At 40.5% G+C, this 18,445-nt stretch overlaps 1 protein-coding gene across 1 annotated transcript in view; it reads left to right on the forward strand.

The window, feature by feature from the left end:
- Nucleotides 1-9,177, forward strand: part of STK3 (serine/threonine kinase 3) — a 137,758-nt gene extending 128,581 nt beyond the window's left edge. Inside the window, exon 11 of the mRNA XM_082319584.1 lies at nt 5,850-9,177. Within this exon, the coding sequence (XP_082175710.1) occupies nt 5,850-6,008 (159 nt within the window). The 3' untranslated portion in view covers nt 6,009-9,177. The remainder of the gene's footprint in view (nt 1-5,849) is intronic.
- Nucleotides 9,178-18,445: the final 9,268 nt, after the last annotated feature.

The raw sequence follows: 18,445 nt of genomic DNA on the forward strand, positions 1-18,445 counted from the left end.
TGGTAACTGAGGTTTAGCTTTGTGTTATTAAAATACTGTACAGTTTTAATGTCTGCGCAGAGGGGGTTTTACTAGTGAAAATAGGAATTAATCATGGGACATTTATATAGAATTTTGTCCCTAAAGAGACTTTTTAAAATTACATGAACTTGTCCATCTTTAATTTTCTCTCAGTGTCATGTGCTTATTTTACCCCAAAAAATGTTTAAGATAACTGCAGTCCTGTGGGATGAACTTTGGCTTTTGAAAGTTTGGTTGTCGGTCCTTCTCTCTCATAAATTGTCAAAAATAATGCTAGTAAATGACATCCTTTTTATATTTGTATAACCCCATGTTTCATGTTTTGCAACAAGGAGGCTTGCTCTTCAAATACCCTGCAAGAAATGCTTTCACTCAATCCCCCATCCAAGTTTGTTTTCTTGTGACTGATTTGCCCACTGTAGTGCCAACAGGGGTGGGGATGACAGCAAGTCCGAGCTCTGACGCGTGGCCAGTGCGTCTCAGACAGCTCGTTGCCTGACGCTGCTTGTACCAGGTCAGCACAATTTGCTCTATCAGCGCAGGACATACAGCAGTTCACCCCTCGTTGCTGCACAGGAGCAGCTGAACAGACGGAATAACCATGGAGTATTTCCTTGCATACAGGCCTGAGAAAACTGCTATGTAAGTCAGATTCATGGATTTTGAGTTTGAATTTGTAGACCAGAAAAAATGGTCAGAAAGGCCCACCTTGTACCTTTTGGATCCTGACCCAAGTCTAACCTTTTACATTAGTAAAAAAGGAGTTTGAAATCATCAGTGGAGCTCATTCCATTAGAGAAAAGAAAATTCTGCTCAGCAGAGGGAAGGGAACAGCTGGAGAGAAAGAGTTTCTCTTACCTGAGGCCACTAACAACACAAAACAATCCAAGGCATGCACTGGTTAAATTTTAGAAAGTGCTATAGGCAACCCACTTCTGCAATTGCCTTAGAAAATTATTGTTGTTAGCCATTCTGTTGATAGTTCATATTGTAGGAATTACTAGCAGATGGGAAAATAGATGACTCAGAATACAGTATTAACAATCCATATTTTTTTAATCAAAGGTCTCTAATAAGGCGTGTTGCATCTGTAAGATTCATTTAAGTAGTTGCTAGGAAGAATTTGTTTTTTCAAGTAAACACAACAGACTTGATACAGATTATTTTTTGATTGAATATCTATTTTCTTTAACAATTTAAACCCTGAAAATACATTTGCTTGTTTTTGTTGCACCGTCTTAATGGCAGTATTCCATAATTTAGTTTGATAGACTGGAGGTTTGCAATGGTAACTCATGCATTATGGAATTACTAATGAAATCTAATTTTATCATATTGAAAACATCACAGGCCTAGAGCTTTTATTTACCTCTGTTAGCTGTCAAGGGTGGATTAAGATTATAGTGTGCTACATCCACCAAAACTTTGGCTTTCGCCCCCTGAAAAGTTTGGATGGCTATGGATATGTGCTGGCCAAGTGTGGCTAATGAGTTCCAGACTCTTTTCCAGACCCCTTCGCCTAAATCCATGGACCGCAAGCACCACTGAGTATCTCAGATGTCCTTCCTCCTGACTCCTGTGCTGGACACAGGCAGAAGCTGGTAGTCAGGATTTGCATTGCACCCTTTGACTTGATGACTTCTGAAGGTCCTTTTTTGGTTGTACTTTATCTCGTTCCTTTTCAGCCTACTGCTACAGAACTCAGGTCTGTGGCCAGGAACACATATATATTTTCCAAGTGCCTGTTTTGGGCTGAATTTTCGTCAGTATGATTTGACCAGGGTTGCGAACAAAATATGTAAGGTACAGTGTGGGTCCTCCTGCAGGCAGAAGTAGTATTGACTGCAAGTAATTATTCTTTGGTTTGCTGAAAATACTGACCCAAATGAAGCTGATCTACCTGGGATGCAAGAAGTTAGACTGAAAGACCAAAAAAGTAAAAATTGTTGCACTTCCCTTGCTGAAGTTTGGTTCTGAGAGACGACCACATCAGTATGTGAGGAAGAATTCCTTGTGTGTCACTGTTCGAAGACGCGTAAAAAATGCAATCGACCTGAGACTAGTATTGACCAGAGTAAGTTGAGTTAAAAGGTTTAGTTATGCTTTGGTTCTGTGCTGCCCGTCCCAGCTCAAGGTGGTGCGGCTGAAAGGACCTTCTGCCACTGGAAGCCTGGGTTGATGCACGGCTCCCTTCTGCACGGGTACCTTTCTTCCGCCAGGATTTCCCCTACATCAGGGAGAGGAGAAGGCAGAGGCAAAAGCTGCTGGCGCTCAGCGTGCACCACGGGGAGCTCGCCCTGCAAGGATGGCTGTTAGCTGGCCTCTTTGTAGGCGAAGTCAGCTTCCTTTGCTCTAGCAAAGCAGAGTCGAGAATTTCAGCGGGGCTTCTTTGGGTGCATCTGTGTCTCGAGAATCCATTGGGTTGTAGAAGAAATTATTCAGTGTTATCTGGCTCTGGAGATGGTTTTGCCTTGTTTTTTTCCTTGCTTCCCTTATACATTGTAACTCCCTTTAGTGATTAGGTTAAGAAATATACCTTTCAGGAGAAAAGGGTTTTTTTTTTCTGTAAACACCTAATTTTTCCACTGGAAAACTGAGTATGCATACCCACTCTAAAAGACTATATGTGTGTGTAAAACAGATGCATACACTTTCTGAATATTACATGTTATTGTACGTAACTGATAGATTCATGGCATTATAAGTTGGAGTTCGGACTGTTGCTTCCCCAAACCCACTGATTACCTGGTGATATGAAGGGTCCCAGTGAAGGCAAATGCTTTTACCAGAAACTCCAGTCACTGAAGACCTCTGTCTTGGAGGTGGCCCATCTTGACATTAATTGCTGTCTGTTGTGTGATTGTGGGTGTTTGATCTCCAGAAGGACATGATTGATTCCGTTATTTGGAGTGGCAGAAATTGAACTATCTATCATGGTCAGACAAATACTATCCTGATTACTGAACTGCTACAGCTTACAGCTTTTAAAAAGCTATCAAAATATAATTTAAAGCCTTTTTGAATTCCTGTAGCTTACACAGCTGAACGCTCTCCTCTCTTTTCCCATTAATGCTGGTAGCCCTAGTTGTGGGGAATTATTTATGGTAGTTTAACTTGAGAACTGTTAGCAAGTGAAAGTGAGACTCATGGGCTCTATCGCTTTAAGAATTTGAATCAAAGTATTTATCGTGCAGGGGAATAAATTACATAGGAATAATCAAATATCTTGTTTGAATTATTTCTGCGCATCTCATTTGATATATTTGCTGTTGCATTCGGCATTTAGGCTTTTGCAGGCTTTGGGCTTCGTGAGGTAATATCTATAGCATAGGCAGTAGTCAAGAAAAAATATTTTGAAATTTACCAAGGAGACACGTACATCCATGGACACACACACATCCTAGAGTCGCTGTGGCTTTTAGATGTGCTTAAGTGGTTTTCTATAGTACATAGAGCTCTCTGACTGTTCCTGCCTAGTCCAGCATCTGATGCCAGATAGATGAGACCTTCATAACTCTATTTTCCATTTCCTAATGTTCCTGTTTTCTGTTATTTACTTCCTTTGAATGTCCCGAGCATCAGCCATTCATACAGAGGAGTACTGCGGCTCCCTGGGTCCCCTGGGTGATGTGGTTGCGATCATTCTGAACGATTCTTATTCCCTGGATTTAAAAACTCATTCTTTTTATATTTTAATTTCCAGCCCAGCTGTCTGTGATCTTTAAAGAATATTCAATTCTGTTTGCTGGCTCTGTTTCTTGATTGAAGTTTAAATAAAAACTCGCCCATCACATTGTTCTCTGACAATTTATAAAAAAAACATTTTTCAGTACAGAATAATTATGCAATCGCCTAAGTTGGAGTCTGTTCTATGCAGTGTAAGCTTGATGTCTACAGTGGTGACTGAGAGGGAATAAATGGCTGCCCAGGCTGGCCCAGAGCGGGTAGGAGACTCCTTCAGTGGCAGTTCTGACAAAACACTCACACACGAGATTATTCACGGTGCCTTCCTTAATCCATTTGCTGGTCCGTGGAGCCCCAAATACGTTTCTCCTCTCACACGTGCTAAAAACCATGGGGTTATTGCTCCTCTTATCTGTGCTGTGTTGGGATCAGTTAAACAGGGGAATATATATTATAAATGGGGGAAATACAGTAAACTAGATGATACTTAATTCCTTGTGAGGCAACTCTTCCCCTCCTAAGAAACAAAAGGTGTCATTTGTCCTTGGGAGTGACAGACATTACTGATGAGCTACTGAGCGCATCTGAGGTCTCTGAAGCTCATAGGAGTCTAAGGATCTTTGGTCCTGGAAGATATTTTGACATCTGGATTTTAATTCTCCTCTTCATTAGGAATCTCGTTGTTAAAATGACATTGCATGAAAATGTGCATCTTTTTCTATATGCTCTTCTATGAATTTCTGATCTCACTCCCTCTTTATTAAGACTTTAAGTTATTTGTTTACTATGTACGATGTAGTCTATTAGTAGAAGTCATAAGGCTGGGGTTTGGACTGTATGTAGCAATACGTGTTGCTAATTTATATACCTCAGATGCTGATAAAAATAAAGATGAAAAGTAGTATTTCATTCCTCAGGGAAAACAGATCAGACTGTATTGATGGAAGACTGCCCTAGATTCATGAACAAAGTATTGACTCATTAATAGGATGATTCAGAAAATGTTTTCTTTTTTTTTTGCCCTTGAGTTAGGTGGTGTGCTTGTTTGCAATGTCAGAATATTTGCAAACAAAATATAGATTATCACTTTACTGGGATGAAATTATTTGTGCTATTTGAAATCTGTTGATATTTTTCACACTCGGTGAAGAGTAATTGGCACATAGGCAATTCTGACAAGAGAGAAAATGCAGAGAGGCACTAGACTTCATCAAGGGGGAAAAAAAAATACATAGGCCAGCCAAAGGAACGTATTTCCAATGTGGATCCTTCCCTGCAAGAGCAGCTGGGGCAGTAGTGCCTGACGTGCCTCAGTACCCGACAAGACTCCAGCTTACTCGCAGCAGCCAGCAAGCCAGTGAAGCGATTTACTTGTTATATGACCCATCACTCTTAATGAATGCAATGTAATGCACTGTTTAACATTTGTGAGAAAATATTTTTAGAAAGAGAAGAGCTTGGTCAAAGGTAACTCCCTCCCATGAATTCAGGACATTTTTTCATGTATTATTTAAACACTCTGTTGGCAATTTGCTTTGACTAGTTCTGGCAGCAATCTGTTGAGGAAGACGGGTGCCTTGTCATTCTTATCAGAAAGTACCTCTAAATATCTGTCAGACTGTTACTTACAGCAGCTGTCCCTGTTTTTCAGGTTTCTACAAGAGACTGAAGTTCAGTTCGAAGTATTTGATTAAGCAATATAATTTATATACATGAATATAATGGTGTATACTGTGGCATGCTTTTTTCCAGCCTAATGAATTAAACTCCAGCCCTATATTTATTTGCAAAGTGATTTTATTTTTTTTTTTAATTAAATGTACTGTGTGTGTTTGTGTTTTCATATGTTGTTAAATTATTTACTGTGGAGCATACTAAAGGCTTTTGGTTATATAAACAGTTATATATGTGTATACATATGCTCAAAGCGTGTTAAAAAAAAAAAAAAACAACAAAAAAACACCACAACAAAACCAAACAAAAAAAAAACCAAACCAAAACAACCAAAAAAAAAACAATAAAAAACATTGCAACTGTAAACTAAAGGATTATGAAAGGTGATGGTTTTCATTTTTGTTGTAAATAGTTTTTAATCTTTATAATGTTTTGGGTTTTTGTTTGTTTGTTTGGTGGTTGTTTTACAGCTAAAGAATCTGAGTTTAGAAGAATTACAGATGCGATTAAAGGCTTTGGACCCTATGATGGAACGAGAAATTGAGGAGCTTCGTCAGAGGTACACTGCAAAGAGGCAACCTATCCTAGATGCGATGGATGCAAAGAAACGGAGGCAACAAAATTTTTGAGTTTGTTTTACTTTCAGAGATGATACTATGAGTCAGCGTGGACACTGGTAACTTTGTAAGTCTGAAGGAATTCGATTATGAGAGTTTTCAAAAACCCAGTCTTTTGAATTTTCCTTCACAAGCAATGACAATTGGAGCAGTGAAAGAACATACATATGCTGTTCTGCAAAGGCAGTGAAACACATTACCACTTGTTTATATTCTCAAATGTTTAATGTAATAGAAATTTAATCTGTTACTTCCCAATCTTTTTCAGGTGTATAATGGTAACTTGGTGTTGTACATTAGGAGTTGTGTTTTGGAGCACCTGAAACGATTTCTTGATTGTGCAACACTACAGAGCCTTATGTTGCAATGTATTTTCCTCCCACTTAGTAGCGTATTTATTATGTAATCTTTGGTTATCCTATTTATTTTATGCCTGTTTTCTTTTTTATTAGGAAGTACTAGGATAATATTGTGGAGAGCAGAGCCAGATTAGATAAAATTGGTGTTGTAGTATAATGAAAAGAAGCTCACCACTATATTATCTTTTAAAACTCTAATTTCAGCAAGCATCCCAGTTCAGGACAGCACTTGAACATGTATCCAGCCCATTCATACCAGTAGGATGTAAGCATAAAATAAGTAATAGGCACATGTTTTTCTGCTCTCCTGAACCAGGGACTGTGGCTGTAGTTGAGCAATATACAGAGCATTCTTTTAGAGAGTATTCCTATCATTTTTACATACACTGAATGATCTCTCATTAAACAAGAAAACAAGTGCCTAATCAGTTTTGATTTTTCTGTTATTCAGGAGAAGCAATACTTGCAGTCACTCCTTCAGTGTAAATTTCCAATTGCTATTGCAATTCTGACCAGTATAAACCTCTATTTTGCACCGTAGTTTTATAATGAAGTAACAGCTACACTTTCTCGATATGCTTTTTGGTTCATTTAATTTTTTATCACCGTTTTAAGGGGAGAGGGGAGTTATTAGTGGTTTGGGTTTGGTTTGATTTTGTTTCACATTATAGATATGAAGGGAATAGTAATTTAAAAGCCAAAGAAAATCAACTGAATACTTTATATATAATAAGTACTGAAAAGAAGCAACATTTTGCAGTCCTCTGAGGGTTTTGTCCTGCAATCGCTAAACATTCAAAATTCCTGTGGTCTTCTGTGGTAGATTTTGGGGAATCAGAAATGCAGGACCAAGCTCTTAATATCTTTTACAAGTTCTTCTGTCTGGTTTATATTGTGGGATATCTAGTAGGCAGAATTTACAATATTGCAAGAAATATTTCAGACTTAGCAGAAAATGTGATCCACTTTCTGAACAATCTACTGTGTTCTCTATTGATATCTTTACTTTGTTGCCTTTTGTGTAAATAACTTTACTGTGATAGTCGTACTTCTTTAAATAATACAGCTGAAAAGATCTTTACATTCAGCCTTCAGCTGTTAAACTTTTAATGGTGACTACTGTATGGGCATCTTCTGTTAAATGTTTTCTGGAAGTTAGTAATCATCTCATACCTCTTAACATTTACCGCCATCATATGTGGACCATTTAGATGGAACAGTGCAGATTTTGGAAACGGTGCATTATATCATAAAGCTTAGGCAAAAGGAAAACAGAAGTTTTTACAAGATCAGCATACTACAGCCATGCCGGGACCAGTACTTGGGTTTGAGCTGTATGCAGCCATTGTTGTCATTGTCATTCTGTGTGTGTGTGTTTGCGTGCACGCCACGCTCTGACATGTAAACCCTAGAGACAAATAAATTTTAATTGTGATTGTTAGAACAACTTTACCCTGAACTTTCTTCATGTTTCTTAAAGTAATGACCATCCCTTATGAAAAAGCAAGAACACAGAAGATCCATGAAAATTACTTGAGGCAAGATAAATGCACCTGGTGGTCTTACGCCTCACATTTATACAATGAAATGCTGTAAAGTAAAAAACGGTATAATCGTATCACTCTGTCATTAGATTATAATCATAATGCAGCAAAAGATATCAGCACCAACCTCCCCCTATTAGTGTCGTTCTTATTTATTTAAAATTAATTTCTAATTCTTGAACTTTCTGTTCTCAAAAACTCAAAGGTGTGTGTGCGTACGTATATTTGTGTAGGTGTACACACACATATATATATGCATAGCTATATGTATAAGAAAAAATATAAACCAGATTTAAACCATCAGGAGAGGAACCTAGCTTGCCTTTTCTTGGTGTGCCTTTTAAGCAAAGTGTCATTGTCCAGACACTCTCGCTTGCATCATTAGCAGCGTTCTTTTCCCTTACTCTCTTAAACTTTTCCCACCAAAACTAAGACTTTGATTGTGACTAATGTGGCTTTACGGTGTAATAGACAATGTAATAAAATGATCACAATGTTCATATTTTGTGTATTCTGAAAACTTTAGTAATGCAGTGCACTAAAAATGAATTGCCTATCCAGAGGGACTCCAGTACAAGGCCATTTTAGACTAGAGCTGTTGCAGTCTGACATCTGAAAGGTATCAGAAGATAAAGGACATCCTTTCTTCACTCCTGATCTGCCTGCATAGAAACAACGCAAATAAATTTTGTGCACATGCATGCACACAGGTATGGATTATACATGCAGGAGAAAAATCTGAAACCCATGGAGTAAAATAAAAATGTAAACAAGCTACTTAAAACAGGCAAAAAATAGTTTCTGAGATACTGTACACTGGGTAGATATAGGATGTTTGTGACCAAAGAATACTTTCACCAATTAATATGAAATTAGTAATGTTGCCCTTCTGATATGGTGCATGCTGCAGTCAGTGTAAGAGCTGTCTTTGGCTTCAGAAGCCAGTGTATCAGGCTCTAAATTATGTGCAAGTGTAATGTATAGAAATAGGGTTTATATTGAGAGATGGATGCAACTTATTTTTTCTTTCTTCTGTTTATATAAATGAATCGAATCATCCATGTTGATGACTACACATCTCTACTGGAGGATGAGCATCTCTGTAAAGGAAAGCTGATAGCACAATAAATAAGACATTTTAAAAGCAAGCCTTGCAGGAAATCTGATAGAACTACTGACAAGTTAACCTTCAGTAAGATTTTAACCAAGTAATTTCTTGTTTGCTTCTGACTTTGTATGTTTAGGTTTAGTAAGTAAAAAAAGAAAAAAAAAAAAATTGAAAAATCATTACTTATTACTAAACATTTGTAATAAAAGCTAATTTTTCATGTATAAATGTCGTCTTGTTGTTCATTCTAACTGAAGCTAAATCATGTTAACAGTAACCATTAATGTTCTTTTCCATAGCCATGTCTCATGCTTTTTCCTTTCTATAATGCTGTGAGCCCAGCTGTGAGTGCAGAAAACCACAGCTCTCAAAGTCAGCTCTGGAAAGGATTTTTACAGCTCAAGACATTGCTGCAAGCTCTTGAAGTCTGAGGATCTCAATGGAAGAGTATCAGGCCAGTCTGAGGACAGAAATCCTCAATACTTTGTGGAAGTCCCTCCCTCTGCGATTTAAGGTTGCTAAAGGCCTAATCCTGAGAGAGCTGAGCACCACCCCAATACGTTGGAAGTCTTCACAGACATCCTTTCCTTGGAGGTACTAGCGGACATGAGCAGCTTTAGGTGCTCCTTTGATTTTCTAGCGTAATGAGAACAATAAGTAATGGATAGGCTTCACTAGAAAAATTGAATATGTTTAATGTCTTAAATTTGATTCCATAGCCCATTTATTTTCTGATTTTTTAAAAATTGTTCTCTAAGAATTTGCCCACAAAGACACTTTAGTAAAAGGGACTTGTGAACAAAACTCCTTAGGGAACCACGGTATGTCTGAAGTGACAAAATTCTACTGCTAATCTGAATTAATCCGACAGTTATTGGATATTATAATTATTTACTGTTTATCTACCGTAAATAATAGCTTGCCTGTATTTGCCCAGGTATATTCAGGTGGGAGCGCACGGTGGCTCAGGCTGCTTCTCCATCCGGTGCGTTGAACTTTCACATACAAATACGGCTCACAGCGAGTGAATCCGCGCGCAAGGACGTGAGAGAGCCTTAGTCGCCGTTAACAGGCACTGGTGCTTCCAAGCAGAATGTATACTGTAAGGCACTTCGTGTGCACGCTGTTTTATCAATGTGATACGATGAGGGTTACATTTTAAGTGTATATGTGGTTATAAAACTAATTAAAAAGACCTTATGACGCGAGGAAGTCTTTATTTCTTTGCATTCATAAATATCAAGGGCTCCAGCTTACTGTGGCATTTCTTTCCGTACTTCGAAAAGCGATGATGGATGTTCTATAATATACAGCTGGCTGGGAAATTGGCTTTGGGATATTTCTACCAGGCTGTGGCGCAGCAGTGTTATGTCCACTATTGCCAATGAAGGCCTTGGAGAAGACAAGGCCTGGGTAGCTCATGGTGTTTCTCACCATTGTATCGTGCTAGGTGAAGGGGTGGCTTCATCTTTTGGAGGAACGGCAAAATCACATTGATGGTTCAGTGTGAAGTCATTAAGTTGCACTCGGGGACTTGCCCTGTTAAGTTTGTTTTAAAATACCTTATCACAAAATATATTTCTCCTCTCTGTTTAGTGTATTCATTATGGAAAGGGACGACCATTTACACAGCGTGCTCTCATCCTTTTTTTTTTATTTTGTTTTAATTTGTCAGGGTTTTTAAAGAATACTTGAAAATTCCCCATATTTTGCTGCTTCTCTTCCCCCTGCTCAGGAAGATGAACGTGGGCATTACTTCTAAGAGCATCCCCTGAGCCAGGTGTTCTTGGGACATGGTGCACAAACGCGAATGTCAGCAACAGCTTTTACCCTCTTCTATTCAGAGATGACTGAAGTAACATCTCGGCTGTCCTGTTTTCCCTTCATTTGAAAGTACGGGATGTTCAGATTCTAACCAGATCTTTCTCCTTCAGAATGTTTCAGTCCCAAGCAGACTAGTTACTAGGTACTTTTTTTCCATTGCTTGCTTCACAGATTCCTCAGTGTGGATTCATGCTTAGTTTCACTAGGCCTTAGAGAGTCTTCTAGGTTGGAGAAGAGCTGTATTTGTTACAGAAACAGGAAGAAAGAGATCGTTAATAAAAAGTGTATTCAGGGAGAAAAGAAAAAGCATATGGCATTTGCACCTGGCCAGGTTGCTTATGAGGCTGACTATGGATGTGAGGAAAAAAAGCGTTGGCTGACAAAAGCGAATCAGGTAGTCATCTGTGTAACTTACTGTTCTACATCGCTGTTTCACATCTGATTTTCTTCCATTCATGTTTATTGTTTTTTATGTTTGTGCTTTATTTATTCAGTTGCCACTTTTAAAGATAGACGTTTTAATTTTTTGAAATTTTATAAATGGAAACATACCATAACAGTGCCAAGTAAATAAACATGGAGAAAAAACCCAGTCAAGGTCACTGAAAGAGTGGTGGTTTCTCCTCCTTTCCTCGCGCGCTCCTTTCTGGGGTCACGGAGGGTTTCGCCTGCAGATGATGTTTGTCTCTGCATGGGGAGCCTTGCCATGCTCTAACCCTGGGCGGGCACGGGTGGAGGTGGTTTTATCAAGAGGGCTGAATGAGCTGTACGCCTACTCAGGATGTCCTGTAAGCGTTGTGCCCTGCTGGGAACCACTGTCCCCCTCCTACCCTCCTCCTCCTCTCCCTCCCCTGCTGTAGTGGAGGCACGAGGCTCCTGCAAAGTGTGAGGAAGCAGCACGAAGCAGTGGGTACCACTTTGCCACCGAGAGACTTAGCATGAATCTGGGAGCTGTTGATCAGCCTCAGGGTAGCCCTATGCTCAAACCAATGCCCGTGGTGTAGGAAGCCTTGCAAGAGCCAGCTCCTTATCCCAGGGACAAGGCCAGGCTGCGGTGGCAAACGGCTCTTGATGCAACTTTGCTGTGTTGGCAGGACTGCAGCATGGCCATAGCCCCTGAGGCAGATGCAGGCGTGCCCACGCCAAGGTATCTGAAAATCACATTTAACCCTCGGAAAGGAAAAAGTTCCTTGTGTCCACTTTCATACCGATGTACAAAAAATGTTTAGTGGCCCTTAGGAAATTCTCTCAGTGCAGTGGAAGAGCCTGTGTAATGGCATCAGCTAATGATCGTTCTGTGCCCTACGCCAGGACATTTCTTAGTCCAGTAGTGCTGTTCTTCGGCCTCCCAAGTTCCTACTGTAGGCACTGGGTTTATCTTTGCTAGAAGTGCTGGTGGGAGCGGGAAGTTTTCATGTGCTGTAGGCGAACAGCCAGAGTTGTCGCCTGGTGCTGGTACCTGTTCAGTGCAAACAGGCCTTTCTAAAGGCCACAGAAAATTCAGAGGGGTAAACTGGGCAGCAAGCAGGGAGCAGCCTGGGGCCAGCCAACAGGAAAGCATCGGAAAGAATTAAAGTAATCTGATTCTGGGCTCGAATGCTGGTTTTCTGTCTGTCACAATGGGGGAAAAGCTTAATGGTATTTACTTGTGCACAGTGAACCCCAGCAACCTTCCAAATTTTTTTCTTTAGGTGTGACAACTTCAGAAAGCAAATTTGTAAATATACATGGCCACATGCTAATGTATCTGGATATAGTTTTCTCTGTCAAATTAATTAAGCCGCATGTTCTTTACTGAAGACCTGGCCTCTTCTCCCTGTGGATATTTCTTCTGAGGACAGATATTTTATATTACAGTATCTCTCCCTAGCCAACTCCCAGAGAGAAACGTAGCCCTCCTAGTCCTGTTTCTCCCCTCAGGGACAGTATCTGGAGCTGAGCGGTATCACCTTTCTTTCGCCGTGCGCAGGTGTGCGCAGGCACGCACACAAACACCCCCCACACACCTTTTGTCCTTTCATTCCCTTGGTGTCACTGAAAGGACCGATGCACGGGAGGATGGCCATGGCCTTCAGATGTTTATAACACTACTTTTTCCCCCTCTTCAGATCTTTCTGCTGCTTTGCACTCCTCCTGCGCTCCCAAAGCCTGCATGGTTACTGTTAAGGAAAAACTCTCGGCCAATACATCAAAGAGGGAGACCAAAAGCTTTTGATTTGATTTATCTGACACTAAGCCTTTAGTGTGATGCATCAATTGATACTTCATTTTTATTACAGTACAATGGGGTATACAGGCTTAACAGCAAGAGGTGTCCTTTTGATCTCTCATCGCACGTGAAAACAGGTGTCATAGTCCAGAGATTATGGAGGTCAGAGATTATTTGAAGAAGGATTAAGTAGAGTTACCATTTTTCTTAGCAACCATATCCGAAAGCACGAGATTCTTTTTAAAATGCAGGCCTTATTTTAGTCTGTAGATAAGTCGTATTTATTTGTCATCTACCAATTTTCCCTGCTGAAACTATGGAAGAAGACCAGAATTTTTCAAAGTGTTTTGTATTAAAAAATGCAGAAACAAATCAAACTCTGTTCTTATAAATACAATTAATAAAATAACTTTTTCTGAGTCTCCTAAAATCCGGGAAAAGTTTTGGTTTGGTTTTCCTGTTAGTTGATCTTTACAGAATAAAGTTCTTGAGACCATCCGGAAAATAATGAGGTGACTGTATTAATATTCAACACTGCACTGATTTATATACACATATAATTGCTTAATCCAAACCCGATTCAGCTCTGAAAAGTGAACAGAAGTCTCTAATGCAGTAAGTACTGGTTCAGTATTTCAATTAATACAGCTGAAATATTGCTCTGACTCATTCCGAGAGTCTCTCTCATCCCATTAGAAACTCCAAACCAATCACAAGTAATTTGGTAACCCAGGATGGGTATGTGCTAGAAAATCTTGATGGACAGATATGTACCTGTTGTATTTTTTCAGCAGCCTGGCCTGTGAAGGAAGCACATCCACCGATTGCTCAGCTTTGATAGAAATACATTAGCTTTTGGGGCTGTTTGTATTCCACAATGTAATGTGGCTGAAATCGATGGCAATAGAGTTGTATTAGATTCCATAAACCTGTTTCTCCTGGTTAGTGTAATTATAACTCTTTTGTTGGCACCCAGATGTTTAAACAGCCCCCAAATACGTAGTTATTGGGATAAATAAGGAATGGAGGATTTCTAGGATCACAGAACCAGCAATACAGTAGCCCCGCATCCCAGCAATTAATGCAGATTTATTCCAAGAGTGTGTATAAGTTTGAAGCCTTTTAAATGTGGTTGACTGATTTATTCAGCCCATCAACTGGCACAATTTTTATACATCTAGCACTTATCTGCAGTTACTGACTCCACAAAAAGCATGATGGTTAGGTCCTATCTTGCAGCTGAAGTAGGAGGAAGTCTTATTGGCAAAGTGTTTGACTAACATTTTATTTTATAGACAGATGCTGAACGGAAGTGTTTAGTTCAGCTCTTCGCTCTAGAACGAGGAACAGCGATTCAGTCACATTTAAGAAGAGATTACTGCCGCATTTCTGAGCCACCTTCCCGCTTCTGTCCTGATCGATGGCAATGAGGCTGCTCGGGGCTGAACGCGCGCTGTCCTGCAGACCCAAACAGCTGCTGTGTCCCCTCGTCACAGCAAGTGACAGAAGCTGCATGGCCTTGCTTTCCTAATATTTGCTTACTCAGCTCCCCTGAAATACCGTAAGAGCTGCCTGTTGCTGACCCGAGTGAGGGGAGGGTATGCCTAACACTGTGCTGTGCTTAAAAATTTGGGAATCTAAACTTCGGGAAGCTGGCCTCAGATGTTTGGTCCGGACCCCTACATGAAACCGTGCAAGACATAGCTGTCCTGGGCGCTTTGTAAGCAAAGAATCTGAACACTCTTCCGGCTGCAGCTTTGTTTTCCATTCAGGGTTATTCTTCTTCTTTTCTGGACTGTACAGGACTAATGTTTTATTTAAAAAGCCCAGAATCCAAGTAGACTAATCTTTCATTCACCATGGCTTTTTTTCTCACCTTCTCTAGCAGGATGGAGAGACGCATTTTGTGTTTTTAATTGTGCTTTCTCAGGAAGGAAAACTCTCTGATATCCTAGATACCTTGTTTCAGGAAACATTAAATGTCTGTCAGAGCATGTAGCCTTTTTCTTCTATATTCTTAGTGTGTCTGGACTGACCTCTCTCTGAATCTAAAGGGATTCTTAAGAAAATCAAACGCACCTGGGAACACCTGCCACCTCCTGTTCCCAGCATGACTCCCATCTCCGGGCATGTGAATGGCTTCAGTGCTTTGAGGCTGCTGCCAGGTGTGAGGAAGCACGTTTGTATTTTTGCGTGCTGGCGGACAGGCCTGCGCTGCGTAACAGCTCACGTGGAGAGGTGTCCTTTGCGCTCTCCGGCACTGCCCTGGCAGCACTGGTGAGAGCTCCAGTATGGTTCCAGTTCATTGTGCTTGGGGAACGCAAGAGCCAGGAGCGGGGCTGCCTTTGCCAACAGAACTATAAGGAAGGTTCGGTGCATTTTTGCCACCAGGAGCATAAACAAAATTGCCCTATATTTATAAAGCGTTTCCAGTACCACAGCTGAGAAGCCCCATGCAAAACCCAACTGTCAGACCTGACAGCTCACCTGCCAGGCTGAACATGAAAGGATCGGAGAAGGAGCTGCATCCTGACTTTGGCCATTTGAGGTGTTGCTGTTGTGGGAGCCTGCCTTGCCTCTCCGCTGGCTGCAAGAGAGGAGGAGATGCATAAGGGGGAATTGGATGGGGATGACCCAGGCTTCCTGCAGGTGCTTGCATGCAGCACCAGCCTCTTTCCAGGTCTCGGCTGTCTTCTTTAAAGCGTGCTCCCACAGGGAACACCGAGAGCCGCTTTGCCGGAGAAAAATACACCCAGGGCTTCCTCCTTTGGGTCTTCAGGGTAGGGATCAAAATGTTGAAAAAGGATCATACTAACAGCGACAGTAGGAAGCTGTGCCTCGTTATGGAAAGAAGAAACAACACAGAGAATGGATTTTTCCCAAAAGTAAGCCATATTTTTGATGTGTTGTCTTTTGCCATACTTGGAAAACTTAACATACAGAGGTGCTAGTCCTTAATCTGGAGTGCCTGGGCACTGGTACAATAGAAATACATTAGAATTTACTGGGTAATTAAATGGCTGGTCATTAAAGGGCTATGCTAGGGTGTCGATGTTCAGAACATTTCCTAGAATGGGACAGAACATGAATTTCAAAAATAGCATAGTAATTTAAAAGGAGAATTTCCACTGAAAGTTGGTGGGATTGACATTCCTAAATCAGGAACTCCAGCCACTCATTTTGCTATGTTACGACGCCACCACCTCGCCCGTTGATCATACATCATGGGGGCTGCAGGAACGGCCACGTCAGGCTACGGCAAACAGGCCGGGAGGGTGAAGCAAGGGGGACAGGACTTAAGATGGGCAGAGCAGTGGCTGCTGGCAAGCAACCCGTGATGTTTTGAGTACCACTCATCTTCCAAATGTGATTAAAACTTTTCTTTGAAGGCCAACAGCCTAATCAGTGGAAGAGTCTGCTCAGAACTACACAGACTTGTGCGCCACGCAGAGTGCCTGTGCATGTGGTGACCACAAGCAGATGTTGGACCGTGCATCTGAAAGCGGGCAGCTCTCTTAGGGTGCTTTAGATAGATGGAAGAAATTGGCAGATTTATAGCAGACTTTGTCCAATCCCGAAAAATTTAGTCCTGTTTATTTCTGACCAGGGATCAGTGAGAAGCCAAACCCCATTGGTAACCTGAAAGAAGAAAGAGAGTGGGAGGTGCTGATGTTTCTTCTACACTTCTGTGAAGCTGAAGGGCTGGATTTGTGCCACTGCCTCCTATAGCCAGATGCATGCCTTTATCCAAAGGAGGACTTACATGATTTAGGGTTGTGTGTAAAGGGTGAGGCGATGTCAGGCAAACAAATTTCTGCAGTGCCCAGTGTGAGCTCAGTTTAAGTCTCAACACCTGTGAGACAATTCTCCACCCTCTGTACTAGCAGGAGAAATAAATACCAGAGGCAGACCTTTGCCAGCAGTGTCACGCTATCTTGGGAAATGCTTTCTAGACTGTTTGGAAATTGCCTCTTCCAGTTGATGACCCATAATTTTATATATGAGAGGCGAAGAGATCCACGATCCTTAACGAGGGTGATGTTTCTTAACAAACCTAATGATTGCTCTGGAGGCACAGACATTACGGCTGTCTCTGAATCAACTAAGCAGAGAATTGTTTCTTTGAATAATGTATTGCTTGTTGTTGCATTGTTAACCCAGTAAATTATTCTCAGCTGAGAAACATAATATTATTTTTCTATTTTTTCTTTTTTTTTTTTTTTACAGGAAAAAGGCAGAATCAGTAAAAGATACTTCAGAAACTGGATGGGAATATTCTTCTAGCCCTGCCTAAATAGTGGGCAACTTGAAAAGAAGTTACAGGAGATCAAATTAATTTCTGGTGTAACTTAATGGAAAGCCAGGTGCATAAATTGGAAAAAAAAAAAAAGGAATAACAACATGATGAGAAAAGAATAGTTCTGGCACAACACCTCACCAAGGGATACGAGTGGTGACTGTGGGTTGAATGTTGTTTGAAAGTACCATCAAAGGTAGATTGAAGTCAGGAGCATTGTGAGAGGAAACAGATAACGAGCACAGCAAGAGCAGTTCCTCCAGGGGCTTTCTGCTGCTTATATGTGCGCAGCTGGGGCCTCTAAGGATGGGGGTTGTTTTGGAAGAGATGAAAGGTCATGTCAAGTTGATTTAGCGCCTACAAGTGCTATTGGTATGTTGCTTAGTCCCTAATCTGTGAGGTAGAGAACAAGAAGCTTGTGCTATTTGCTCAACTGAAAAATGTGGGTTCCCCTCCCACCACTGCCAATTAAGAGCATTTCTAAAAATAGAAATCTAGCTTGATGTATATGTTTAAAAAGAAACCTATATCTTCACAATGAGATCCAGGCTTCTCTTTGATTATAACATATACTCAGAATATCCTGAAACTTAAATCACTTCTTAATCCCTGGTGAAATATACTTTTGTATGCATTTAATTTCCATTTTGTGGCACAAAGCTGAGTTCTTGAGTGTGTTATGCACTACTGGGACAAGAAATGCAGTACAAAGAGCACCAGATACAGGAGTTCCCTGCGGTCTCATAAAGTCCTGTACAAAAATGTACAAATACTGGAGGTATTAAAGTTGGAAAATTAAATGCAACATTCTTTGCTTTTAAGTTTGCAATGTGAAGTAGCTCATGCTATATATAATATGTGAGGAAAAAACAGTCTGCTTTCGAAATGGATAAAATAGTCTGCAGGGAAAGAGAGAATTAGCAACTGATGAAAGTAAGTGAATAATAAACCAGGCAATAATACAGAATCTGAACATACATAAAAAGCTTAATCACAATCTATATATAGATTTTACATCTCAGGAAAATAATGTAACATATTGCTTCTCAAGGACATCTCCGACTCATAATAGCCTAGATTTGTACTAGAAATCAAGATTCTCTAACAA

The sequence above is a fragment of the Platalea leucorodia genome (genome assembly GCF_965183815.1).
Source record: "Platalea leucorodia genome assembly, chromosome: 1".
NCBI lineage: Eukaryota > Metazoa > Chordata > Aves > Pelecaniformes > Threskiornithidae > Platalea > Platalea leucorodia.